At 38.8% G+C, this 26552-nt stretch overlaps 5 protein-coding genes across 6 annotated transcripts; 4 read left to right on the top strand and 1 right to left on the bottom strand.

Moving 5' to 3' along the window:
- Nucleotides 1-24: 24 nt before the first annotated feature.
- On the bottom strand, nucleotides 25-22293 carry LOC108035238 (CYFIP-related Rac1 interactor B). Of its 2 annotated transcripts, none has more exons than XM_017110769.3 (5): nucleotides 22086-22293; nucleotides 20523-20818; nucleotides 6990-7253; nucleotides 1348-1610; nucleotides 25-1184 (listed from the first exon to the last, which is right to left on the bottom strand). In XM_017110769.3, exons 2-5 carry the CDS (start codon nucleotides 20703-20705, stop codon nucleotides 920-922), a joined length of 975 nt encoding a protein of 324 aa, XP_016966258.1. In that variant the 5' UTR covers nucleotides 20706-20818; nucleotides 22086-22293; the 3' UTR covers nucleotides 25-919. The 2 variants fall into 2 exon arrangements, with proteins under 2 accessions (XP_016966258.1, XP_016966259.1); XM_017110770.3 differs by having other exon boundaries at nucleotides 22209-22293.
- Nucleotides 1721-3217, top strand: LOC108035239 (putative uncharacterized protein DDB_G0271982). The gene is made up of 3 exons (XM_017110771.2): nucleotides 1721-1850; nucleotides 1918-2482; nucleotides 2885-3217. The coding sequence occupies exons 1-3, from the start codon at nucleotides 1780-1782 to the stop codon at nucleotides 3056-3058; spliced, it is 810 nt and encodes a 269-aa protein (XP_016966260.1). The 5' UTR covers nucleotides 1721-1779; the 3' UTR covers nucleotides 3059-3217.
- LOC108035240 (uncharacterized) lies at nucleotides 3649-4815 on the top strand. Its single transcript, XM_017110773.3, has 2 exons — nucleotides 3649-3734; nucleotides 3800-4815. The coding sequence occupies exons 1-2, from the start codon at nucleotides 3684-3686 to the stop codon at nucleotides 4451-4453; spliced, it is 705 nt and encodes a 234-aa protein (XP_016966262.1). The 5' UTR covers nucleotides 3649-3683; the 3' UTR covers nucleotides 4454-4815.
- A 635-nt stretch (nucleotides 22294-22928) lies between the features above and the next one.
- LOC108035663 (ankyrin repeat and MYND domain-containing protein 2) lies at nucleotides 22929-24952 on the top strand. The gene is made up of 3 exons (XM_017111371.3): nucleotides 22929-23237; nucleotides 23612-24385; nucleotides 24447-24952. Exons 1-3 carry the CDS (start codon nucleotides 23034-23036, stop codon nucleotides 24675-24677), a joined length of 1209 nt encoding a protein of 402 aa, XP_016966860.1. The 5' UTR covers nucleotides 22929-23033; the 3' UTR covers nucleotides 24678-24952.
- Nucleotides 24953-25230: 278 nt separating this feature from the next.
- LOC108034612 (acireductone dioxygenase) lies at nucleotides 25231-26234 on the top strand. Its single transcript, XM_017109547.3, has 5 exons — nucleotides 25231-25417; nucleotides 25490-25567; nucleotides 25627-25754; nucleotides 25816-25909; nucleotides 25975-26234. The coding sequence occupies exons 1-5, from the start codon at nucleotides 25295-25297 to the stop codon at nucleotides 26110-26112; spliced, it is 561 nt and encodes a 186-aa protein (XP_016965036.1). The 5' UTR covers nucleotides 25231-25294; the 3' UTR covers nucleotides 26113-26234.
- Nucleotides 26235-26552: the final 318 nt, after the last annotated feature.

Here is a 26552-nt window from a genome sequence, read left to right as displayed (position 1 = left end):
GTATCATAAAAAACATTCATGTGGTTGATTTTGCGTGATATTTATTTTGATTCAGCATTCTCTATAGTTTTTTCATCAGTTTCTTCTCGCTCTTACCGCATATATAAATCTTTATTTAGTTTGTGTGATCTTTCATTGTTCTCTTTTGTTTTTTTTGTTTTTGGTACAAATTGTATGCGTTAAGTTTTGCCATTTCAATTATCTTTTAGTTCTATTTGTAAATCCTAAAAATTATTATTATTGCGCAGCTCAAGTTTATTTTGTAGATTTGTTTAAATACGTTTATCAAAGTTGACGGCGTGGAAATATATAAATGCATCCGCTTTCTGCTTGTGGTTCAGTTGTGTGTTTGTGTGTAGGCATTTTAGTTCGTACAATCCGTTTGTTATAGTATTCAATTAATTTATGCATTTTTAAGATCTTTACACATCCTCCTACACATTGTCATGTACAAAAAAATACTCTAGACTTGATTTAAAAGTGTTATTTAATATTTATAATCTCTGCATTAGTGAAACTTAGGATTTAACTCTCATACACATCTCCCCAACCATCAGTTTAAACTTTGCGCTAATTTGTTGTTTAGGTTACTTGGGTTCCATTCGTTACTTAAAATTAGGGCTAGATTATCAACTAAATATTGTTGCTGCTGATATATGCGTTCCACACTTCATCCGACATCGTTACGTTGCGTGGAGGCGGCTGGAGTCTAGAACAGTACGAAACAAATGATGGAAATGCACACAGGGTAAAAATAAAACTAGAGGCTGCCTCCTGCTAGCACAACACTCGCTTACAATTTTTACAAATAATACAGAAGCCTACTAATTACATAAATAAAGTAAAACCATTTAAATCGATACGCATACACATAGAAATTAACGTTAATGAACTCTCCTCCCATCGATCCCCTCCGATATTATGCGGCCAGCAGGCGCTGTATGTTCTTCGGCGTGTTCTCCCCATTCAGATGCTTCGTCGTGTAGCGCAGGGCGTTCAGCAGCGGTTCCGCCTTGATGGCCGGCTGCGCCTGCAGCAGTCGCACGCACCCCTTCACATCGACATGGGCACCCCGCACGAAGGCCCCCTCCGGATGCACATGGTCGTAGAGGATCACCAGGCCGACCATCACGCGCAGCACCAGCATTTTCGTGTCCTCGCGCTCGATCTGTTGCAGGAGTTTTCTGTAAGAATAGGAAATCGATTAGATATTTACCATTTATTTTAATAAATATAAATTGAAAAATGTTTAAATTGGAATTTTTTAGATTACATTTTTTTAAATTCATTATTCCCTTTTTTTTTTTAAACCTTTATTAAACTTATTTTAATTTAATTAAAACTCACGGATTTTCCAGCATCCTCAGGCACACCTTGGCCATGGTGCCCAGCGTTTCCGTCGTGTTCTGGACATCGTCGGCATTATCGTTGACGAACTTGGAGGTGGCCTCGCTCAGCACCTTGAGCATGGGCGTGGCGTGGGCGTAGAACAAGGACATCCGGTTGGCCAGCTCCGTGCTGACCAGCATGTTCTCCGTGGAGTCCACTCGCTGTCGACTGACGATGCGTCTGTAGTAGCTAAAATCATTCTGTATGGCGGGTGTTTTCATCTGAAAATAAATTATTTAAAGTGCTATTAATACAAATACTAATAAAAAGTAAAAAGCAAATTATTCTTAGATTTCTGCACATTTTAAAATTGTTTGAATTCTCAGAGATTTCTGAACTTGATTTGGTTTCAGTTCTTTTCCATCAATCCAGTTTGAAACACCCTTCAAAATGAGCAACAGAAATACTACAGGATTTAGGGGGATATTTAAAAAGATGTACAGGGGAGAAATTCTCGAGCGGTAAATTTGAATTTGGTTTTTAGTTTTCTAAGCAACTTTTCGGGATGTTGATTCGCACCACTCCCAGTGACTCGCAGCAGAAAAGCTACGTTGTGGAGGGTTCCCAGCCGCCAAGACCCGAAAAGGAGCGTAGTCAGGATCGCAAGGAGCAGGAAAAGCAACGCAAGAAGGAGCAGGAACTTGAGCGCAAGCGGGAGCAGGAAAGGCGGAAGGAACTCGAGCGGGAAAAGCAGACGAAAAAGCAGCTTGAAAAGCAACGCCAGCAGGAATGGAAAAAAGAACTGGAGAGGGAACAGCAGCGCGAGAGGGAGCTGGAGCGGGATCATCCAAGACAGGCGGCAGCCACGCCCGCAAAGAAACCAAATCCCGAGATCGTCAGGTTCGACGAGGAGTTCGAACGTGACATTGAAACCTTGGAGCGCCAAATATGTAACCTGGATTTTCGCTCCAAGACCATGGCCACCATGTGGATTGACAAGCTGCGCCGCACACCCCAGAGTGTAGCTGAGGCCAGGTCGAGGAACATAATAACATCCCACATCCTCAAGTGCTGTGGCGAAAACATCTTCAAGAAGGAGCCTTTCAACCATCCTCCACCACCCGAAAATTTGGCAACCATCAGGGAGCAAATGGTGAGTACCTATCACATTTTATATTTTATTTATAACTTTTTTCAAAACATTTAAAATGCAGTTCCTAAAACTTACGTCTCCTGAATTTTAAGTATATTTTCTTCTTAAAAATATTTTTTTTTTCGATATATTATAAAATAATTTTTTAAAAAATGTTTGAATAGGTTAAACGCTCGAAACCTTTTAAAACCCGTTCCCAAAAACTTGCATCTCCTGAATTTTAAGAATATTTTCTTCTTGAAAGTAAACTTTGTACATAAATATTGTAAAATAATTTAAAATAAATACAATAATGGCTTGTAAAAATTTTATATTGTTTTTCAGTGCACTTTAATCTTGATTTCGAATATTTTGGAATTGTTTTAATTCAGATGTCAATCTAATTTCTTTCCTTTCCTTTAGTTCCTGACCCGGGATAGTACGTGCCATGGTATGCCAGTGGCTAAGCAGAGGGAACCGAACAGCTACTTAACTCAATTGTTTAACGACTCCTACGATGGTGGCGAGTTCCTAAGCCAGCTACCCGTGCCACGTGACGGGGCTTTCTTCATCCTGCACATGCGTCCAAATTTATAGAAGTAAATTGAATCGAAACACAACCTAGCTAAATTCAAAATTTAAAAATAATTATTTATCCATGAATTTTCTTGAATTTTGTATGGAAAGTGTCAGCAAAGAAACTTTTAAAGTTTTTTTTTTATTATAACTAAATAAAACTATTTTTATAATAATGTATCAAGGGATTTTGACACATTTTCATATTTTAACTCATCGAGAGGCACTCAGCTCTGCAGCTATTGGCCGTTTTCAACACTCGCTCTTCTTGTTAACCTCTAATTACGGTTGACTTGAAAATCTAATTACTAATTACCCGGTACGTGACACCGCAATTTGCCTGCCGCCCGTGCTGCCAAACGGTTTTCCACTGCGGGCCAGGCCCAAAACAACGATGCCGCACTTAAGCTGTCAGGGCTGCATCGAAAACGTGCGTGAGAACGGAAAAAATACTTCAGAGATTCGCCGCCGCGAATTTTTCGAGTCAGGTAAAGTTGGCTTGCTCATCCAATCACCTTGACAAAGGCGCTGCAAACAGCGAACATCATGCACTACTATACTATACTATACTGTATAGTGTCCGAGAGACTGTTGTGAAACCTTATATAAATACGTTATTAGCATAAATCGTTCTGAACAGTCAGAAATGAAGCGCCAAACAGGACGGATCGTCGAGAGCAGCAGTTCCCTGAGCTTGGTGAGTTTGCCTCCGGATTATTACCGGACACCTGAGATGATTAATCTATCAATGATTATTTTTAGCTATATGCACTTCTGCCCCTGATGATAGAAGCGGCTGGCGGGAGAGCTCAGTATGCATCACCTTATGGCAATGCTTATGCAATTCCCACGACCAACTACGCCCCACCACCAGAAGTGCAATCGATATGGTCGGGTTCGCCAATCATAGTGAATGACAATCAGTACAGGGCCCAGGAACAGCAGCAATATCCAAAAAACAATGGTTATTACGGTGAGGAAACCTATAGACAGCCACCTTATCCAGAGTGGAGGAGAGAGGAGCTGCCGGCCACGCGTGCTCCCAATCATAACTACAACAATGTGCCTGGATATTTTTACTACCAACAACAGGACACCACTCCCACACCGCATTTTCAGTACAACCAACCATCTCTAGCTCAACCTTATCCCCCATCCAGTTCCGAATTGGTCTCCAGCGACTCGCGTCGCGAGGAGGAGCAAGTGGTCCAAATAGGGGGCAGTCGCACTCTGGCCACGAATAACTATCAAAACATCTATAATAATAATGATGAGAACTTCTATGAACCCGCCCAGCCCTGGAGGCGTCGTGATTTTCAGGCCAAATATGCCCAACATTACGCCGAATATTTGCGTAAATATCCCAGACGCCTGCAGCCAGTGTACAACACCAGCGAGGATTTCGAGGAGAAGTAAGGGAATACTCTGTGAATTTCACTCTGTGCAAAGGCCAAATTGAATAAATCCCCTCAAGAGCCATTGGACTTTTGGTTGAAAGCGTGCCAAGAAAGCAATTTTCTCTGTATTTTGGACAGATCCATTGCATCCGATGAAGATAAAAATGCAGCTGCTCAAAAGTCTGTATATAAATACAGTAAATATTGGTTTTAAATTTAAGAAAAGGTATTATGTCAAAAGATATTGTGACTAACAAATAAGCATTAAGATACCCTCTATAAAGATACGATTAAACAAGAGAACAATAAATATTATTTTAAATTTCTTTTTTTGGGGCTTTCCCTAAAGAATAATTAAATATGTTATATAATTTAAAGATATGATTAAAGTTTTCGTTGGTGTTTCCTTAAAAACTCAGCACTGTTTAATATCTTACAGATCATCTTTTAATTTAGGACCCTTGTGATAGATGCAATTAAAGCTAGTTTTAGGTTCAGTTTATGTGAGCAATCTGTGTTACTTCCCCCAGGCCTCATACACTGTACTACAAGTGCCTCTCGATGCCACAAGAGTTTTCGCAATAAAGTCGACACTAAAACGAAGCCAGTTACAAGCAAAGTCAATAAATTGTGCAGCATACTTTGCGGCCCAGTGGAAACAAAGCAACAAAAGTGCCAGAGACAATGGTCTCCATTGAGGAGCGGAAGTGGAAGTAGCTGTTAGTTGGGAAGCACGTTTGGTCCATATACACACAACTTTTACATTGCGAAGTATCTGTGTGCGCCAGGCAGCTGACACTTTGAGCACACAATGAACGTGCAGTTTACAGCGTTTAACATCATCATCATCGGCATTACGGCCATCATCATTATCATCGGGAGCACAAAGTTGCAGACACCAGACATCAGAGAGCAGAAGCCGACGATGGCGATGACTTGGCCCCCCAGCCCCACCTCGCGATTGTCCTAGATCCCGATCCCTTCTTCTCCTCAGACTCATACATACACGCCGCTCCCCAATCGATTTGATGAAAGTTTCGCCAAACGGAAGCGAGCCATGGGAAATGCGCCATTCACAGGGATTGCCATTAAACAAATCGATTCTGCTCGGCTCCCGACAAAAAACCGACATATTCAACTGCCACTGAAAGTTGTGTGGCTCTAGGTAATGTTTTAACCCAGTGCGGATATACTCGAACTCGTGTTTGCATATCTCAGATGTTTGTGATTGCAAAAACACTCGAGGTCACAGAAATGTATTCAAGTATTTAAAACTTGATTAAATGACATGGATTTCAAGAAAGGAAAATAGTTTAATTCCAATTACAATAGTTTTCAAAGCTTAATTACAAATGTTTTTATCGAAACTATCGATACTTTTTCGATATTTTTACGTGAAATAATCCTACACCAATCCTACAAATATTCGACAACTCTACACTTAAGCGACTTTTGTTAATTTTAAACCTGAAATATGTTTTATAGTAAAATTTTAATTATGATATGTTCATATTTATTCATTGAACTATGTTCTTATCGAATCTATCGATACTTTTAGGTGGAATAATAATGATAATAATGATAATGATATAAAAATATATCATCTATGGCATATTTTTAAAAAAAATATTCGTCAACCCTATAAATAACCTCTGCGGCTAGCCCACCCGAGCGACTTTTATAATTTCACAACTTCATCCGGCCATCGGCCGTGCGTCGTGGGCCATTTGGCTTGCGTGTGCGTAAGTGCCTCGGATGCTCCACTGTGGCTCGAGCGAATGCACGGATGGCCCGAAGATTTTTCATCAATGGGCCGCAGCACGCGCTCGTCTTGGCCAGTGTGTCTGTGTGTCCGACTGTCTGTCTGTCAGTCCAGCAGGCAGCCAGGCGGCAAGCAAAAAAGTCAGTCAATTAAAAATGCAACCACGCGCACAATGAGTTGGCAGTGGGACTCGGTTTGGCTTCATTTGACTTGGCTTTTAGATATAGCTTTGCTTTGGCTCGGCTGTCGACAGCGCCCACATAAGGTAAACAAGCAGACAAACAGGCAGTGAAGAAGACAGAATTTAACCCACTAACCAGTCGCTAAACAGACGGAGAAAAAATCAATTAAATCTTGGTAAGCTGGTGCCTATGGTTGCACCTCCTATGAATTTGGCTCATACTTATGTTCAATTATTCAAGATTTATTTTATTAGACAGAAGATAATAATTTTTACACCTTTTTAAAACCAGCTAAATTTGAGATATAATTAAAAAAAAATTAAACAGGAATGGATTTGAGAAATATTTGCTAATTAAAGTATCTTAGCAAGAAGTACTCAATTGGTTTAAAAATATTTATAAATATTTCCATGGCTGCCCTTTTGATGTTATGTAAGCTCTTTAATAACCCACATTTTCCAATAAATTTCCCCCTGTCATATACACAAACAACGTAATGCCATTGTGTGGCATTCCCTGCACTAGCAATTAATGGGTTAACGCGGTGGGCGTTGTACCGCCAAATATGGACCAGAGCTTGTAACACCCAGCTGTCAGAGCAACTCACTCACCTTGTACTCATCGAACTTCAGCACGAACTCCAAGATCTCGGCCAGCTGCTTGACCAGCGCCTGCTGGGTCTCCAGGTGCTGTGTCGGATTGAGCTTTCCGCCCACCAGCTGGCCCAGCAGCTTGGGCACAATCTTGTCCAGCTCCATGGAGTGCTCGTAGCAGCGCTTCAGCTTGTTCACCAGCGGGAGCACCGCTGCCCAGGCTTTGCTCGTCACCTCCGGCGAGGGGTCGGCGATGGCCTCTCGGATTTCCTTGCCGGCACCCTGTAAAGATTCGCAGGAAAAAGGGGAAAAAACCGTCAGTCAATAAGTTCGACTAGAAACTGGACTAAATGCGAGTTTGGCATGCGAACTCGTAGACCATTTATACACTCGAAGAATGCAAAACAAATTATTGAAAAATATAAAAAAAATGTAGGTTTATAGTTTGGCAATGTAAATGCAATTATTTATGTTTAAGATATATTTTTTATAATATATTTATATTTATTATATTTATATTTTTTATATTTATATTTTTTATATTTATATTTTTTATATTTATATTTTTTATATTTATATTTTTTATATTTATATTTTTTATATTTATATTTTTTATATTTATATTTTTTATATTTATATTTTTTATATTTATATTTTTTATATTTATATTTTTTATATTTATATTTTTTATATTTATATTTATATATATAATATTTTGTTTTATTTATAATATGTATTACTGTTCCCAATATTTTAAACTTTTTTTATGAATTGGATCCCACAGTTTTTAAGACACGTTTTTGATGTTCGTTTATCTTGACCTAAAATTTAATATTATAATATTTAAAAGTGCATCAATTTTTTCAGTGCACTTTTTCTGAGGCTTGGTTTTTTACTGGCCTCTTAAAAAAAACTATGCCTGCTGACCACATTTCAGGCATTTGTTTTATTACAATCAGCGAACTGTGAGCCATTGTGGCCGGCCGGCTAGTTTCCATCGAGGAAAACTCTGCGTCTTTATTTCTGCGGCACATGCAACAATAACGACGTCGAAAGCCGCGTGCATTGACCGGCGCACTGATTTTTATCGATGCTTTATGATCTACAAAAATCATAAAATAAAGGAAAACACACGCGGCACCGGGAAAATGGAGCTAACGAACGGTCATTGCATGATGTGAAGAGTTCATTTTGAATCGGCAAATGGCGTTGATTATTTCAATTGAGGTCTTTTGGCGTTTTTTCAAATACATTTTAAGTGGCTAATAATATAGCAAGTATTTTAAGTGCAGACGGCCATTCAGGTTAGCTGTGGTCAATAGCAGCAAAATTGAAGTTGGAGAAAAATTTATGTTGAATTTAATATATTTTTTGTCTGCCTTTTAAAAAATAAATGTGGGAAGCCACAGCTTTTAAAGCCAAATTCTTAAGAAACTTCATATCTTAAAACTAACATAAACTTCATGGAGCCTAAGAAAAATTCCACTTTAAGGTCTGTTTTTTATCAGTAGATTTCCTTTCAATGAGTGGTTTTCCAAGAATAGAAATAACATATTGCGTAAAAATGGTTTTTTGCTACGAATTCTTATCAACCTAACAAATTTCAAAACATATGGTAAAACAATCTCTATGAGTCTTGAATGATTTCTTGGGATTCTTTTAAAGACCCTTCATATAAGCTTAGCTCTTCTGTAAGTCAACTCTAACAGTTAGCCAACTTAATTATGGCTTTTGCCATTGTTCTGGTCAAACAAGGCACAACATAATTAGATAATTACAAGCCCCCATCTGATGCTATTGCGTGTCTAACCGATTATAGCATATTGGCATACATTAGGTGGAATTAAATATAGCCGGCCCCGCCCCCGAATCGAGCTAAAACCGCGATGCAGAGAACCTGCGAGTTACACACAGCCCAGTGGACTGCGAAGTTCAAGCTCAGGGCACCGGGGTGTGAGTGGATCTCTACAAAGAAGTAAGCGAGTGTTATTTTTGGTTTGCACACCTCTCCGCCGTAATAAAATGGACCAGCACGTGTTGTGTGTTTATAATTAAATCGCTGCGCATATCAACAAACACTCAGACAGCAGGCAAAGTGCTAGGCTACACTGAAAGGTAATAGTTAAAAAAATCAAGAGTAATCCATTCAAACAGTAGACAACTTCAAGTTAAGAAGAGCAGTGCGGAATAAGAAATATATTTAACTTTCTTATTTTAAAGGCACTAATATTTTTTTAAATATGTAAAATACATACTTTAGTTATTACTTTTTCTCCCAGTGCATTCTGTTATGAGTACTTTGGCATAATCATCATAACAAGAACGCAACTGTCTGCAGCTAGCGAGCCCGAGCAAACACTGCATCTGTGATGTTTTGGCTTTTGTTTCTCATTCCCGGGCCCTGTGTGCTGGCATTTCTTTTCACTCTACATAATTTACACCTGTCTGTAAGTCAAGATCTCATGTCCTTGGCTGCTGCACTTGAAGCATCCCAGAATGTTTAACGCGAGCAAACAAGTAAACAAAATGTGGGGGAGGTGGTGGAAAAAAAATTAAGAGGATGCGGACTGCTGTCGTTGACTTGGCCTCGGTGGTCCACTTTACACCGCAAAATATAAGTATATTTATATGTCGAATCCAAAAACTTTAGTTAGGAACTTGGATTTCTAAATGAATGTTTAAAAATACTTGTAATACGTACAAGAAATATTTCCTAGAATTGTTCTCAATCAATAATTTCCTAACAGATACCTATATTTAAGAGTTAACTATACCTATTAAAAATGAAGTATCTTTCTAAGCTTAAAATTGTATTATTTTGTTAAAAGAATATTTAATATTTAATTTAATAATTGCTCTAGTTCCTTGGATTATTCCCAATCCATTCTCTCTTAAGAAATAAAAGATCTGTATCTATCCTTAACAGATACCCATTAAAAGGAAAGTATGTTACCAAAGCCGATATTATCTTATTTTATTTATTGGATATTTTTATTATTACAATTTTCTCTGCATTTTGAGATATATTTTCCCTCTGCACTCCCATTTTATCCAGCGGCATTGTCTCGTTTACGCCAGTGACTCTCTAAGGACCCTTGAAGCCACGAACCAAGCACACGGCCATGGAACGGAAATGGTTCTGGTACGGTCTGCTCTGCTCCCTGCTCCTTTGACTTGCTGGGTATGGCTTTGAAATAAACGTGCCCTGTGTGGGCTCTTCTCGTTTACTAGCATTCCATACCAGAGATTGCAAGCTGTGATTTTCGGAGAAGAGGAATACTTGGGATCTGCCCACATATGGCCGAGTGTCATTAGGCAGCAGCTCACTTTTGTTTATTACCCTTGCGGGGGGCATTATGATTAAGGGCAGCAGTTTGGCCGTGAGTTCGGGGAACCATAATTGTGGTACACAGACATTCACTATTTGGACTTGAATGACAAAAGTTCTAAATTTTAATTGGCCAGAGTCATACCTTTAGTAAAATACTATAGATTACTATAAGGTATTTCTTTCATATGTGAACAGTTTGTCCCCTGATCTTAGGGTATTTAAATGTTTTTAAGAGGGGAAGACTACCATATTTTAGCCCTCTTCTGATGATGTTGCATGCTTTGCATCTTGCCTCACGAGCATGTCAGAACCAAAGGAAGAGCTGAAAACAAAAGGCGGAGGTGTTGCTGGGGAACTGCCACTGAAGGCACAGGAAACGGGATCGGGACCCCGCATTGCATCTCCTGGCCAGTGAGCAATTGTGTTGATTCATCACTGCATCCCGTCTTTAAAATAAAACCCCGATGTGCTCCATTTGCAAGCACGTGCTGTCTGCTCGGGCATCTTAAGCAAGAAAATGAGTAAGGCGAATGAAAATCCACCCACAACCACAACAGACTTGAACTTGTATGACTTTTATGTGGTATGCTTGCTCAATCGAAAAAGAAATCATAATATCTCAAGAACCGTTCTTCGTTTTGTAACTGTTTCTAGTTTGGGGTTTAATTAACACTTGCGCGCCTGCTCGTCAGTAGCATAAAAGCGCAATCAGTCAGCGTTTCATTTGTTCCATCAAGCAGCAAAAAAAAAGGGGGAAAACCCCTCACAATGCCAACCACACATAACCGCAGACTACACTTAGATGAATAGTTAATTAACTTTGGCGAGTGTTGCATCTGCCGCGGAATGGCAGGGCTTTTAATTGAAAACGAAATTAGAGGCAGCAATGCGGAAATGCAGAAGCGAAGAGAGAACGGCCTGCCCCAGATAATTGCCAATGACACTTGGCAAGTGTTGCTTAGCATTAGCGAACATGATCGTGTTCTAATCGCAGCCCCCACTACTCAACTTGGAACCTGCTTTATCTGATAGTCAAGACACAGAGGAAAAATAGTAATGACCTTCTTGTAATGTCATCCTAAACTTGAAATTAAAAAGAGTTTTTAAAACCGGAATGTAAATCAAAAATTTAATTCCATTGTAGTGGAAAATATGCTACGACTTTAACAAGGTATTTCATATAGTTTATAATATCATTATTTATTTTCTTTTGCATTATGACTTTCAATACAAAGATTTTTAGGTCTAAGAATTATCATTCATATTTTAGTCAAAAATGTTCCTTTTTTCCCAGTTTTTCTATCATAGTTTGGCCAAATCAAGACGTACAGCTAAAAGGCAGGCAGTTCTAAAAAACTTGATTTTCATGCTAAAGATCCCTATCACTTTCAGAAAACATTATTTTTTACCAAGTTTTTGCTTTTTTTTGGCGGTATATCATGATTTATTGCAAAAAATGTTAAAAATAAAAAAAATTGTATGTTTAAATATAAAAAAATTAAAAATTAAACTACGAGCTCAACGAAGTATGACATTCCTTATTCTGACTTTTATTACCATTATGCCAGTAAAAACACCGTCATTTTAGGTCAAAAAATTGGCATGATATTTAAGTCAAAAATAATATCTCTTTGAGAGTGTAGGTATTCTCTAAATATCCCCTGTAAGCTTACCCACCATCAGAAGGCATAAAGAAGAACATTTTTATTGTATTAATGCAGTTTAATCGGTGAAAATTTCCCCTTGTGCAAATGTTTATCCCAAGTGGCGCTAAAGTGCAACCCAGTCCAGACTTGGTATTGGACTTTCGCCCACAATGGCAACGCGTGACGCTATAAAATAGTGCATGTCATGGGGGTCCCGCCGAAAGGGCGAGCCGGAAAAGTGTGGGTGGTGTTGCAGCAAGCGGGTTGGAAATATTTCCATGGATGCCACAGAAGTTGTTTACGGCGCTCTTGCAATGTGTTTAACAACAAACAGCTCCCCCGAGAGGACAGACAAGCCAAACATGCCGGGCATTTTTTGTGCTGACTTTTGCTGACATTTTCATTTCCATAAAAGAAATGACTGCGCTTTTCTAATTTCCCTTTGCTTTGCTTGCATCATCGAAGCGCCGGATTCGAATTCCCATCACGTTGAAGTGAATCAATGAATGAATCGCAGGCAAACAAAAATGACAAAATATATACATACATATACTCGCTTGTATGCTCAAGCAAAATGACGAGCTATAAAATTGGCGAGCCACAAATCAATGCAAATTAATTCTGGGAACTTAAGAGACCAAAACAATTTCCCAGAGAGGGAGTTCTCTTTGATGACTGGTAATTTCTTATAATTTATTTTTAATGCAAGGGAGTCGGATGAAAAACAGAAATTGAAAGCGCCCCAGAACAAAGGAAGTTGATCCCACAGACACTCGGTCGCCTGTCGTGACAACAGAAGAAAATCGAAAGATACATATACAAACAGACTGCAACTGCAACTGCAACAATGAGAGTCGGATTATGACGACAACGATGACAAGTTCAGTCTACAAATTTCCCATAGCGCCACTCAAACTGCTGGCATAATCATAAATGTTTCATAATTTCCGAGGAACACTCGTGTTTATGCTTGGGCCTTCCGCCGTCAAGAACCTTTTAATAATTCAATGTTCAGCTGAGAAAATGAAAGTCCTTATCCGTTTTAAGCTCGGATATCAACAAAAAAATAAATAATATAAAAACTACATACATATAAATCCAAACACACCTACACTTATGGAAACTGATTTGCCAAATTTAATTATAAAAGGCATTGACTTAAATTCTTTAATTTAAAAAAAATTATACATAAACTGAGATTGAACATTCCTGAAAAACTGCGTTTTGGCTAGTGAAATATATGACTAAACAACATGGATTATTTCGAAAAATTCAGAGCTGACTCAGAAAATTCTTGTATCTCTAAATATTTATAAAAGTTCTGTTTTCTAAATTTTTTATTCTGTAAGTGTATTACGCAAATAAAGTAAAAAAGTTGTTTTTATTATAAAATAAACGCAGCTTAAAGCCACAGTAGCTATAGCTTTTGTAAATTTCCATAGCCTTTTAAACTGAGAATAATTAAATAAATAAAATAAGTTGTTGTTCCACTGTTTGTTTATCGGTTTTAAACCAATATATATTTTTTTATGAATAAACTATTGTTTTAATCTTTTTAATGAAATGACAATATGAAAATGAATGATGTTTAAAGTTTATTCAACTATCAACAATGCAAACTAAGGAATTTCAAGGTCTCCAGATTCGAGCATTTTTTAAATTAAAAAAAAAATTATTATAAAGTTAATTTTAGACTCAATTATCGGAACCCACGCCTACGAAAGCCTGCTCAATTTTTTCTTTGTGTAGGCCTTGCAAAATGCTTTGTTATTGTTGATGCTTCTGCTGTTGCGTTACACTTGTAAAACTGCTGACTCGAACAAGAACTCGCAACTATGGCTTTTGTGAGTCACTTTTCGAGTCTGAACGTTGACTGCAGCTTTTGTTGGGGAACAGAGGCGGCGATCGGAGGTGAGGGCCTCACTTTTGATTTTCACAAGAATGCGACAATGCTGTGCATCACCCGAAGTCATTTGGTAAACAATTGCATTGAGCAATTATAGAAGATCACTTACAGTTGATGCAACACTTTATAAATAGCGATTAGCTAGCCGCCTTTCAATATTGCGTAAATCCCAGTTGATTATGGTTTGCACTGAAAATAATCCCTGCTACGAATTTGGTCATTACACATTATCTGAGAGGAACTTAACGGCTGTGAATCATTTACAGCTTTAAGAACAACGTTAAACGCTACTTTACTCGAACCAAAATGGTGCGTGAGTTGTAAATTTAATTATCATTTACATTTAAATAAGCCATAGCAAAGTGCGAATGGTTTTATTTTTCAAGGGCCTGGGGATTTCGGTTGTCACGAGCACGGGCATAATTTATCAAGATAATCGAAGCGACAACAAAAAGCAGAGAAAAAACAGCAGCAATTACAAGAATGCCAGCGATTGCCATAAAGATAAGATAAACTCGAGCTTTACCAATGTCAGGTGAGAGCGAGGGGGACTATGCCATGGAAAGCAGCTTTAATTCAGGGTAAAAAAAAATTGAATAACCCTATTCAAGAAAAACCTTTAAATATTAATTTCAAATGGTTGCTTGTAAATCTCTTGCTTGAAATATTAATAAAGAACTTTGCAAATCACTAGGCTTTTACATTTTTAAGTACAAAGACAAATAAGTTAATATCAAGAACCTATATAAAGGGGATTCCTTAAAAAAATATTGTCGTAATTTAAAAAAAAAAATATTAAAAAAATTATAATATAGTAAAATATCTGGAGATATAATTTCCTCCCTACAATCCAATTATGAAAAATCTGAAAAACTGTTTGATTGCCTTGCCCTCAGGGAGACTTAAAAAGCCTGTAGGATACGCCACGTCCCACTATTCCCTCCATAACTTTACGTCCCTGTATTCGCAAACAAATCGAACGATATGACAAATGATTGCATTTAATTATCGACATCAGTTTGCTTATCGGAAACCCGAGTTTGACGTACTTCATCCTGCTCGGGCAGCCAAACAAATGTCAATGTCCCCAGGGGAAAATTCTGGGAAGTTAGCAGACGGCATGGAAAAAGAGCTATGGCATTCCCATGTAGCACATGTCACTCCCTTTCCTTGTTCTCAATTAAGGCAAGTAAATCACATTTGCCTTTCACGAGCTTCCGGGGAAAATGGGAAAATGCAAAGGGGATTTTATATCGATTAACAACAAACCATGCCAACACATAAACAGCTGCTGAAAATCGGGTTAACAGAGGAATAAAAAATTGAATAACTTCTGTTGCTGTCGGCATTTTAATTGATAAAAAGAAAGAATAACAAAGCAGAGAAATTCCATAAAAAATGGCACATTTCTGCGGGCCGAAACTCTATTTATTTTGTGCAAATTACACGCATAAACGGAGATGCCAAACAGTTGCTCGTAAAAAAGATATAAAGTAAAGTAAATACATTTCTGCACAGACGCCGGCAGTAAAAAAGAAAGAAATACAGCTGAAATGTTGTCGTTGTCGTTGCACTTTGCACTCGGTTCCTAAGCTGCTTAGGCCAGGGACTCAGACATGGGCGTAGACCCTTCCCCAGGAGTCGTAAATTGGCCACTCGACTGTTTGAGAGCCAGTTCTGCAAGGAGAATATTTAAAAAAGCTTTGGTCCCAGACATCCTTTATAAAAAAAGTTCTCCAGGCTTTGTTTAATCTGTCGCTTAAACTATTTAACCCTTGGGCGTAGCACCACAAAAAACCCAGTATGAACAGCGATCCTCGGGGCCTTATTCAATTAAATTAAATTCGGTTAAATGGAATCAGCTCAGTGCCATTTTAATAAATCACAAAAATGTGTCATACAAAGACAGTGCGTTTCGCAGCTGTATAATATAATTTACACATCAAAATAAAAATACATTCCACACGTGCATTTTAAAATAAAATTTAATTTTCATCACGCCATATTTCCCTAATTATGCCATAATTTTTAAACGCACTTTAGTGTGCCATCTGTGTGGGCCAGACCTCAAAAATACAACAAATTATTTTAAAGTGCACTCAAAAAGCGAGAAAATGATACTCGATGTGCTGGCTGCTGAAACAAATTCCTCGTTGAGCTTTACACTTAAAATGTGTACTCTTAAATTTACTTCCATTTGTTTACGCTTGGATTTCTCTATTTTTGACGCAATTGATTTGTGGTTAATGACGTCGGAAATACGAAAATAAATACGCTAACGTTATGTGGTATAAACAATTAGAAAAAGGCCCCTCCAAATCCGAATTCGAAAAGTGAAATGCAATGGCTGATGAATTTCAATTTTAACTGCGACTAATTTGGACAATAAAGGTTAGACATTACAAAATCACATTTAACGGCTTTAGGACGACGCATTTTATTATGGGGTTGTAAAATTAAACCTCGATGAGTTCCATTTGAGGAGTATTCTACTATTTGGGAAATGTTGAAAGTGTTGGAAAACCGGATGTTTATATTTAAAGTGTCGTTGGGAATATTAAATTTATTAAATTGCTATCATGAAAAATGGTTTTTGTTAATACCTTGGTTTGTTTATGCTTGCGGGTCTTCTATTTTTGGTGCAATTGATTTGTTGTCCATGACGTTGGAATTAAGGAAATAAACTATGAAAGCTATAGACAGTTGAATTATTATAAATTTCGAAGTCATTTTTGATAATATTTAAAGTATAGTACATCGTGTTGTATAAACTTTTTCGATATAAAGAAATTTTCCATAAGTGGAAATGGAGTTTGGGGTTAGATCTACTTAATAAAATAATATTTTCAACTCATTAAACTAGTTAGTATTTTGTGTTTTCCCATCAAATAAAACATACTCAAAGGTCTGCCCCGATTATAATTTCATAATATTCAAATGGCGATCACGAGCAGGCACATTATAGCGATTATATCGACTGGCCAACCGAGTGACCAACCGGAAGTTGGCTTTTATTTCCCTCTCCGTCGCTTTGTGACTTTGCATTCGCGCACATCATTTGAGTTATTCGTGGAATGGAAACTGGGGGAGGTGGGAGTGCCGCCGAGAGGTACGGGGCCTATCTAACGACTGCTCATTCCGATTGTGTGATTATTCTGATTGCCGTCACCCACGGCAGAGCTCTCTTTTAAAGTGCATTTATTTATTCATACGACGCTAAATCGTTTTTTTCTATCTGGAGCACTCCTTTAAATGGGTCACTTGTATATCCATTTCGGAGTAGGGCTTCTCCCCCGTTGAGGGAAGGCAGCTGTCAGTGAGTGCCAGGGAAAAATAACTTTCAAAAAGGGGAAGATGACAGAACATTACTTTATTAGGTGGGAAATTCTATAGCCCTTTAGGTCAAAAGTATCTTAAAATATACAAATAAGTTTAACAATACATTTTTCAATTGTTTTTTAAATTTATTAATATTTTATAAAGTAAAACAAAAACCTAAAAACTTGATAACACAATTTTGGAAGCATTTCAGTGACTCAAATATTTTTGGATACATTTCAAAATGTAGGCAACGATAGCAAATGACTCAATTGTCGACAAACCAATGGAGCTCAGAGTGTTTTTGACTTGGGGCACATATAGCCCATATCAAGCATTGTACAACAAACCAAACCACAGAAAGCCCAGCTGATATTGAGCACTTGGCACTTGTTTTTCCAAGGTTGTGTATTGGATTACTTCATGTGCTCGACATATGTTTCACTGTGACGTTAGCAAGCCACGCGAAATAGTTATCTCCCCGGCTGTCATCGATTCGGAAAACCACAAAATATATGGCTCAATTCATAAAGTGTAATTACATGTCGAGATCTCAGTGACACTGGCCCACAAACCCAATAAACTTTTATCTGGGCAGCACCCACACGGTGTTGTTTAGGGGTGTATAGTACCTTTATGTTTATTGTTTGTGGCTCCATTCACCAGGTGAGTGCGTTAGCATCGTTATTATAATATTTGTTCTTGCACTAAGCTGAGGGAATTTTTCTATTATTATTTGCGGCCCTTTGTTGACCCTCTTGCTTATTACGCACACACAATGGGCGCCTTTAATTCCGTATCTAGTCTGGGCCAATATTTGACAAAAGCGTCACCAAAAAGTGCTGATAAATCAGATATGAAAGCCTATTATCACGGGAGAAAAGCCGTACACAGAATTCTCTGGATGAAAAGAGAACAACTGCTGATGATTTTTAGGTTCAAGTTTGTTTTAAAGCTCTGTGCAGACAAACAAATGTTTAAAAAACAAGCAATTTGGTTAATAAATGCTTTTTCTTCGTAATACGTAGATATTTATTTTATTTGGGTTATTATTTTAATAAAAATTGTATTGCAAATGCTCTTCTTCTTATTTACTTTGAAGTAAATTCAAAATGACACCTATAAAGTTAGTTTAACTCCCCTTAAAGAAACAAGAAAAGCCAGGGGAAAAGGAAAAACACTTTGATTTTTCCTCCTTGCAATTTTCTTTCTATTTATAGCAACCGACTTGAAGGAAGAAGCACAAAAAAACCCAAACAGAACTGAAGTTTTTGCCATTTTGCCAGCTTTTGGCGCCCGGCCAACTATTTTTGTTCGGAAGGTGCTAGGAGGGGAAGTCACCTACTCCACAACCAGTTTGTTTGCCTTGACAACCAGTTGTTTCCACCCAGAAGCCACCCACTCACTCACTTTGGGGCGAATAAAAACTGCAATGAAAATAAAATGCAGGCCGCAAATTAAGCGCATTTTAAATACCTCTGGTTGGTTCTAGAAAAAGTTGCAAGGGGGACGGGATGCGTTGCACCAAAGGGTTAAACGCCCGCCGAGGTCGTCTGTGTTGCCTTCGGTCCCATTTAAGTGGGTCAACACAAGGGAAATGAGCTCATTGGTATACATTTTCCAGTTCATTTGCGTTGATTAAAGCTGAGCGTTTTCGGCCTGACATTTGTTTGTCTGCCGCCCCTCGTTTGCCCCCCATTTCCCTTTTTCCGCTTTCGCTGTCTTTTTGCGTCTGAAACCCAATTAATATTTTGCACACACCAATGAGAATTAGAATTCGTCGCCAAAAGGTCAGATGCACAAGAAAAAATATCATTTTGCATACCTGCTTTCTTAGTTTCTTCATGAAATTATTACTTTTTAATGCTTTTTTTAGGAGTTCTTATACGTGCTTAGCCTGTATCACTTATAAAAATTAATCAAAGTTCCTTAATATAAACAGCATACCAAAAACATATCCTTTTCCTTCTTTAAATAATATATGTTCATTAGTTTCTAAAAATATTTCATACATAGTTCGAAGCTCCTTATCAACTATCATATCATATTTTTAAGCCACATTGATAAAAATAATGTTAATGTCCTATCTATTTGATGTGAACATTAACCAGTCTGTCATTCTTTTGATAGTAAAATTTGGCATAACACCTTTTTATGATATCTCCAGGTATCAACTTTTTTTTGATAGGAGAATAATTACCATAATCCATCATTGAAAATTGTTTTCTGTGTGAGTAACGAATAATGGGGTGACTAATTCTTCCCGAAGAGAGAGGGGGAGAGATATCAGAGTGTGAAGAGCAGCGGCAAAGTTGGTTAATGACGTCAGTGGGGCGACCATAGTGAAAGAAGTTCGCTCAGCGGATCGGATCTGGTGGGCACGTGCGTGAGTCAGACCACTGGAGAGACCCATGGGGAGATACTGGAAGAGCCAAGAGCCACTTGAGGAAGCGGCAGCTTTATAGCTCTTTTTCAGGGCTGTTAATCTTATCGGCTGCAGGGAGTACTGAAGCCATTTAAAGGCTATTATTTCTACTTGTTAGCTGCAAGTGATTGATATTTTAATGTTTGTGGTCAAACATTTATTTTATAAATGGATCCTAAAAGACTCTCCATATAGGTGGTTAGTAAAATATTTATGTTTGCTTTTTTAAGGCATTTTTCTCATCAGTTAGCTGCGTTTATAAAATGTTTGTGGTATATTTTTCTACTATAATATCATTATAGATATAGATATTAGATAGTCTGAATCATCGCCCAATTTAAATATTTATAAAATTTAAATTAAATTCTAAGAGTAAGTAAACAAATATTCTGTGGTGCAAACACCCAAGGGGTTAGAGATACATTTTCAACCGAAAGAGAGTACAAATTGACGGAAAGATAACGCTCAATGCGTCTCGTTTCTCACCCTGCCAAAGGTTAAATACTCAATTTGTTGCTCGTTTATTATTGCTCTTTTGCCGTCGATTTCCCGGCGATTGTTGTTATTTTTAGCAAGTTGTTGAAATTATCAGCTCTATACTTTGCTGCCTTGGCAAGCCCAAAGGGAATTAAACAGCTCGCAAGTGGCCTACACAAATTATAAACAATGTTGGCTTGCAAAAAGTTAAGATCTTTAACTCGAAAGTGATATTCTAGGAACTTTGATTTTTTCTATATAATATAATTCATTAGTTTGTATAATATTTAATGTTTATATGGGAGAAAATTCTCTTAAAATCTCTTTTTTATAATACACTCTGTAAATTAAAATATCGATTATCATCATTAAGCAAATGCCCAACAACCGGTTGTAGGGGTTGCGGTTAGGCCCAGAGCAAGTGACGCATTCGGCCTTCGAGACTCACCCGATAGATCTGTATCTCCTCGAGAACCACCTCCGATTCCCGTAGCACTCGCTCCACCTCGTCGTAGACCTCGCGCTCCGTTTCCGTGGGCGCGGCGTTCTCGAAGTCCAGGAAGACATCGTAGGATTTGGCGGCGCAACAATTGGAGTCGTCGCGTGACAGCAGGCTCAGCAGCTTTCCCATTTTCCTTGATTAACTAATACTTATTGTTGTCTTGTGGATCTCTTGGTATTCGCTTTTCCTATTTCCTTGTGTGTTATTAATTAGCACTTTTGGTTCTTTCACTTTTTGGAGCACTGCGAGGGGTTGGGAATACAGAGAGGAATATTTGTATGAGCAACTGTTGCACCTGTTGTCACAAAGGGGCTTAATAAATTTTCTGGTTTCCCCAGAAGCAGCTGCAAAAGGTGATAGGGATAGTTTTTGGAGGTCGCTGGTGGGGGAAGCTGCATTCAGGAACTTGTTTCATCTTGGGGAGGACAACGGAAAAGGGCCATCTCAAGGGTGGGAAAAGCGATGGAAACAAAAACCTTGTCCTTCTGCGTTTTCAGCCCCCTTTAGGGAAGGAAAAAATGACACAGATGGTTTGGGTTCAAGGAAAATATTATATTGCATGGTGAATTTTAAGAAATATTTAGGTTTAGGCAGGTCTCACAGTTTTAGGCCTGAGTTTATTAGTTAATTTTATTAGAATACTATAATTTTATATATTTAAAGAGGTTTTAATTCAAAATAATTAAGATATAATGTATGGTTAACACATCTTAGAAAAAGTTCCAAGAGAATTGGTACACGAAAGTTGCATCCATCTAAATGTTCGATTTTTAATTATTAGATAGATAGATAGTATTGGAACCCAAAGATGGCACAAATGTCAATCGAAGCATTCTCATTTTTAATAATTTTTTTATTTTTTGGGTTTGGTTAATTTGTATTTTTTTTTATTTTAGAATTTTAAAATCAAAAATCTCAAGAGAGCATTTTCCATTTTCCACGCTTGTTTCTCCCGTAGCCAATGTTTACTGTTTTACTTTCGACCTCTGAAATTGCACTGCGGGGGGTGAAGCGACGAAAGGAGAGCGAAGGAGAGATGAGAAGGAAGATGAGAAGGAGGAGAAGAAGACAGCCATGTGTAAGCGGCGAGAGCCAGCGTGTGCTTGTGTGCGTTTCGCAGGAAATGCTGCGAAATCGAAACAAATCGAAATTGGTAAACAAAAAAAAACGAAAAACGGCAAGGCCAATTTTCACACATTGTGCTAAGTAGGAAAAGGCCATTTTCCTGCTCGGGCAGCACATGTAAACACACACGGATTGCGAAAAAAGAGAGCAGCGAAAACCGACTTGTTTTTATTGAAGAACCGTGGCCATGTGTGTGTGTGTGGCTTTTGTTTATCTGGCTTTTCCTTATCTCGCTCTTTCGCTTTCCCTTGCGCGCCTGCTTCGCTATTTTGCGCGCTTATCTTCACTTTTATTATTTATACATTTCCCCATGCAAAAGGGTTTCGTGTGCGTCTGCATTGGAATTTCCTCCCTTTCCTCCTTGTTTTTCTGCACGCTTATCACCTTTTTTCCACTTTGTTGGGCTTTATTTTTTAACTATTATCAGCTAGTGGAAGCGCAGCGGCGCCTGAAACACTGTTGGCACCTCGCGGATCAAATGCCTGTATTTATGTTCGAAAAACACACCCGATTCGATGCTGCTCGGTTCGATTCGATGCGAATGCGATACACACGCCGCCCACACACAAAAAACACAACAACAAAACAACAGAGTGACCGCAGCGGGGATGTCGAGTAATAACGTGTTGCCACCAAAACGCACTAAAAAATGCCGACTGCTCACAGTTGCGCGGTTGCCGATAAGAAGGGGCGACCTCTGGCTTTGCAATGCAAACTCAATTTTTAGGCCAATGTTAAAAAAAATTAAAGAAATACAAATTAATTGTTCAAATTAGTTTATGTACTTGCAATAATTAAGCAGTTGAAGAAATGTTTAGACTAAAATATACCACCCGGAAATACAAAATTTAAAACTTGGGGTCACCAAAATTTAGAATATCGATTTAATAAAAACGAACTAGTTTTAAATTTTTTATAGAACTTCAATTTGATGTATTTTTAAATTTCAAAACAACACTTAATATATTTCTTAACAATGCACATAAAACTTAAATTTTTAAATTTATTGCTATTTAATACATAGGCGAAGGCTGCCTCAACTAGTGCTCTGTAATTTTGCAATTAGTTTTGTCATTGTAAGATTAGCTTAATTTGTTAAATTAATAAATAAGTTTCAGCACATAATTTTGTATATTTTGCAAAGTTAAACCCAAAATGTATAGATAGTAAATGTATAACGAGTACCCTTAATGCAAATATCGCACCCCCGACAGTGTTGCACAACGCTGCGACTATCGCTGTAAACCCGTGCACGCCGAAAACAGTGGAGTTTTTCTTGATTACCATTTTCCGGACGACTCTTGAATAAATCCCCTTGAAAAGCCAGCCACAATGACCGAGGAGAGCAAGAACCCGCAGCTGGACGACGTGCAGCGACAGCTCCTGGACCGCCTGGCCAAGAATGACACCAGTGGCTTCAAGCAGCTGCTGGTCGGCGTGAAAAATGTGAACTTCGTCGACGACAGTGGGATGTCGTGTTTGGCGCATGCCAGCTTCAAGGGGAATCGCGAGGCGGTTCAGCTGCTCCTGGACATGGTGGGTATACCTGGTACTCGCACCCTATGCGGGGTATCTATGTGTTCCTGCAGCCACAGGTGGTTCTTTCCGGAACCAAACCTCCTAACCATTATCTATGTTAAACCTAAAGGTCCGGGAGTCATTTCTTATAGAGACAAAGGGTAATCCTGCTGCTAGGTACCAATAAACCCCTCATCAAGCCAAAGGTTTTATGATCCCATATATATAATATATGGTATTGATCTATAACAAGAACTGCGTGTTCCTCATTAGCTTCCAACTCCAAAATATGTATTTACTACCTTGCATCATGGTTTTGTGTCATAACATTTGATCCCGAGATTATCAATTAAATAACAATTTATAAACTAATAACTCTTTCTCCCCCACAGGGTGCCGACATCAACCTCAACCAGCACGGCGCCGACTACACGCCGCTGCATTTTGCTGCTTTATCGGGCAACACACACGTGTGCCGGCAACTCTTGGACGCGGGAATCAAGCCAGGCAGCATCAATAGCGTCAACAGGACCGCCTCCCAGATGGCCGCCTTTGTGGGCAACCACGCCTGCGTGGAGACCATCAACAACTATGTGACGCAGTCTAGTTTGGAGTACTACACCCAAGTGCATGGCCAGCAAACAGAGCCGCAGATCCCGCCGAGCTTACTCAAGTCCTTCCACGCCTTTGTCACCGAAATCAACCTGCATCCCGTGAGGATTGCCCTGAATGTCCAGTCGCTGGGGCTTCTAAGAATCCTCTCCAAACTCCGCAAAACACTGTCGCTGATGTGTGAGAAGGAAATGCAGAAAAGCCACGACCTCAATGAACTGCTGGCCTTCAAGTTCCATTATCAGGGCTGGATTTTGGCCGAGTTGATACGCTGCGAGGAGCAGTTCAAGGCCCAGCATAAGGAGAAGAGCGGCGAGGAGGCCGGCGATGCCAACAAGAATGACTTTATCGAGATGTTCGTGAAGCGGGTGCTCAAGGAGAACAAGCTGGGCCAACTGGACTATGTGGAATACACGCTGCGGGAGTGTGCCAGGGAGTTCCCCGTGCGGGAGTGCACCATCTTTCGGCAGATCGCCACGCAATTTGGCGCCAAGGATGCGCCGCCAGCCCTTACGATCCTGCGGAATGCCATCAATGGAATGAGGGGATTTGTGGTGGGTTTCAAAGGTTTTTAAAGCGTCTTTCTAAATAGTAATCTCGAAATCTATCCTCCAGGACGAGGGCAGCTACTGCAGCACCTGTGGCGCGGAGAAGCCGGACAAGAAGTGCTCCAAGTGCAAGGCGGTGCAGTACTGCGACCGGGAGTGCCAGCGACTTCACTGGTTCATGCACAAGAAGAACTGTGCCCGACTCCTGGCCCAGTCCCAGACCCAGTCGCAATCGCAGTCGAAGGGAAACATTGACACCGCCGAGCTGCGGGAGGAGCTGGCCAAACTGACTGCGTAATCCAGTGCTCCCTTGTAACGCTAATAAATGTAACATAAGACAAGGAACTACGCATTTTCATGTACTACATTATGAGGAGTACCTTGCTGTCAGCCGACTACACAAACTAAGCCACAAAATTAGATAATAACAATTGTATTGCCGGTGGGCAGAGGCAAGTCCTTGCCAACCGAAAATGAAACTAAATTTCTTAATCAGTCAAAGCATGCAATTACAACTGCCCAACCATTTTATACCTATCCAACAAATATTAAAGGATAATATTGAAAAACGTATTTTCGTTGATCTATTAAAGATACTTAGGCGTTAGATAAAATTAAAGGGGAACAGTCACGAGAAAACCAATTAAATTTCAGTGCTTATAGTTTTTATATATTTTTTTTTTAAATGTTCTAGTTTTAAAAAAAAACGTTTTATTTTGAATATATTTAAAATTACAGACATTTCTAAAATATGTTAACTCACTTCGAATGTTAAGTTAACAGCATTAGTGGCATTCATCGCAGCTTCTGTTATCTTGTTCGAAAGTTCGAAGACAGCTGATGGCAGTTTAATCTTTTACTTGTTAGTCTATTTGTTGCTAGTTGCTCGTGAACTTTAGAAGTAAACTGTCCAAAATGGTGCAGGTGTGGTATATGGACACGGAGGAAACCGATCAGCGCTTGGAGCACCACCGCAACCCGCCGGCTTACCTGGAGCTGGAGGATCTGTACAAGAAGACGGGCGTGGAATACTTTAAGGCGAGTGAAACTGCGACTATAAACCTTTGTTGACCTTGGGTGCGAGCTTATCTTGATTATTCACTTTTGCAGATCAACGCCGACGAATACCAGAGCGATAATACCCTCACCGAGCTGAGGGCACAACGTGGCTACACATACGATGATGAGGCAAGATCGGTGATCAGTAAACGACTATAAAACCTCTTTAAAAACGAGATTTATTACAGATCACCTGCTCGGAGAAGTGCCTCCCTGACTATGCCAACAAGTTGAAAGCCTTTTACACCGAGCACTTGCACACGGATGAGGAAATCCGGCTGATTTTGGATGGTTCTGGTTACTTTGATGTTCGCGAGTGAGTCTCATTGCCTTTGTTTACTTACAAACGTACAAGACTTAATTTTTTGATTTCTTAGCAACGAGGACAACTGGCTGCGCATTCTGGTGGTGAAGGGAGATCTGATTATTATTCCCGCTGGCATTTATCATCGCTTTACTCTGGATTCTAATGTAAATTATCCATCATTTCGACTACCAAAACTATTTGTTTTATATATTTGATCTCTCCTTATTAGAACTTTATCAGAACCCGTCGTTATTTCGTTGGCGAGCCTGTCTGGGCTCCACACAATCGTCCGGCCGATGATATGGATTGCCGCAAATCTTACATCAAGCACCAGGCCGAAAACTTTGTGCAATTCAACAAGGTTTAAATTAGAAACCTTACAGCTCTAAAAGTGTATATTTTACCCAGTTTGATATTTGTATATAAAATAAAACGCCAGTTCCAAATAGGCGTCTGTTTATTAAACAAAATCTAAAGTCTTAACAAGAACAGCAATTTTAACATTTTATATGGAACACAAAAATGGAAATAAATAGTATTAAGGTAATATTTTCGGAATCCAAACCATTTTGTATGGTTATTTTTACTGCTAAATTAATTAATTTTTTTAATTATATTTAAAGAAGTAACCGAAAAATTGTATTTACGGAATTTTCTATTCGTTAAGTTAAATAAAACAAGACGGCAACGCTGCTAATCGCCAGAAGCCATTCGATAGTATCGGTGGCAAAACAAAAACACTTTTTGACTCGTTCGCCGATAGTATCGATAAGTATCGGCCGGGGTGCCTGCTCTAGGAGGGAAAAC

Source organism: Drosophila biarmipes, chromosome 3L, assembly GCF_025231255.1.
Source record: "Drosophila biarmipes strain raj3 chromosome 3L, RU_DBia_V1.1, whole genome shotgun sequence".
Lineage (NCBI taxonomy): Eukaryota > Metazoa > Arthropoda > Insecta > Diptera > Drosophilidae > Drosophila > Drosophila biarmipes.
The sequence above is the reverse complement of the archived record's forward strand: the minus strand, read 5'-3'. Positions and strand labels throughout refer to the sequence as shown.

Coding starts and splice junctions, on each gene's coding strand:
- LOC108035663 (XM_017111371.3), top strand. CDS start 23,034: ATGACCGAGGAGAGCAAGAACCCGCAGCTGGACGACGTGCAGCGACAG. Junction 23,238..23,611: donor TTCAGCTGCTCCTGGACATG/GTGGGTATACCT, acceptor TCTCCCCCACAG/GGTGCCGACATCAACCTCAA. Junction 24,386..24,446: donor ATGGAATGAGGGGATTTGTG/GTGGGTTTCAAA, acceptor TCTATCCTCCAG/GACGAGGGCAGCTACTGCAG.
- LOC108034612 (XM_017109547.3), top strand. CDS start 25,295: ATGGTGCAGGTGTGGTATATGGACACGGAGGAAACCGATCAGCGCTTG. Junction 25,755..25,815: donor GGTTACTTTGATGTTCGCGA/GTGAGTCTCATT, acceptor TTGATTTCTTAG/CAACGAGGACAACTGGCTGC. Junction 25,910..25,974: donor GCTTTACTCTGGATTCTAAT/GTAAATTATCCA, acceptor TCTCCTTATTAG/AACTTTATCAGAACCCGTCG.
- LOC108035238 (XM_017110769.3), bottom strand. CDS start 20,705: ATGGGAAAGCTGCTGAGCCTGCTGTCACGCGACGACTCCAATTGTTGC. Junction 7,254..20,522: donor AGGAGATACAGATCTATCGG/GTGAGTCTCGAA, acceptor GAATCTTTACAG/GGTGCCGGCAAGGAAATCCG. Junction 1,185..1,347: donor CTGAGGATGCTGGAAAATCC/GTGAGTTTTAAT, acceptor CTATTCTTACAG/AAAACTCCTGCAACAGATCG.
- LOC108035239 (XM_017110771.2), top strand. CDS start 1,780: ATGAGCAACAGAAATACTACAGGATTTAGGGGGATATTTAAAAAGATG. Junction 1,851..1,917: donor AGGGGAGAAATTCTCGAGCG/GTAAATTTGAAT, acceptor CACCACTCCCAG/TGACTCGCAGCAGAAAAGCT. Junction 2,483..2,884: donor CAACCATCAGGGAGCAAATG/GTGAGTACCTAT, acceptor CCTTTCCTTTAG/TTCCTGACCCGGGATAGTAC.
- LOC108035240 (XM_017110773.3), top strand. CDS start 3,684: ATGAAGCGCCAAACAGGACGGATCGTCGAGAGCAGCAGTTCCCTGAGC. Junction 3,735..3,799: donor GCAGCAGTTCCCTGAGCTTG/GTGAGTTTGCCT, acceptor GATTATTTTTAG/CTATATGCACTTCTGCCCCT.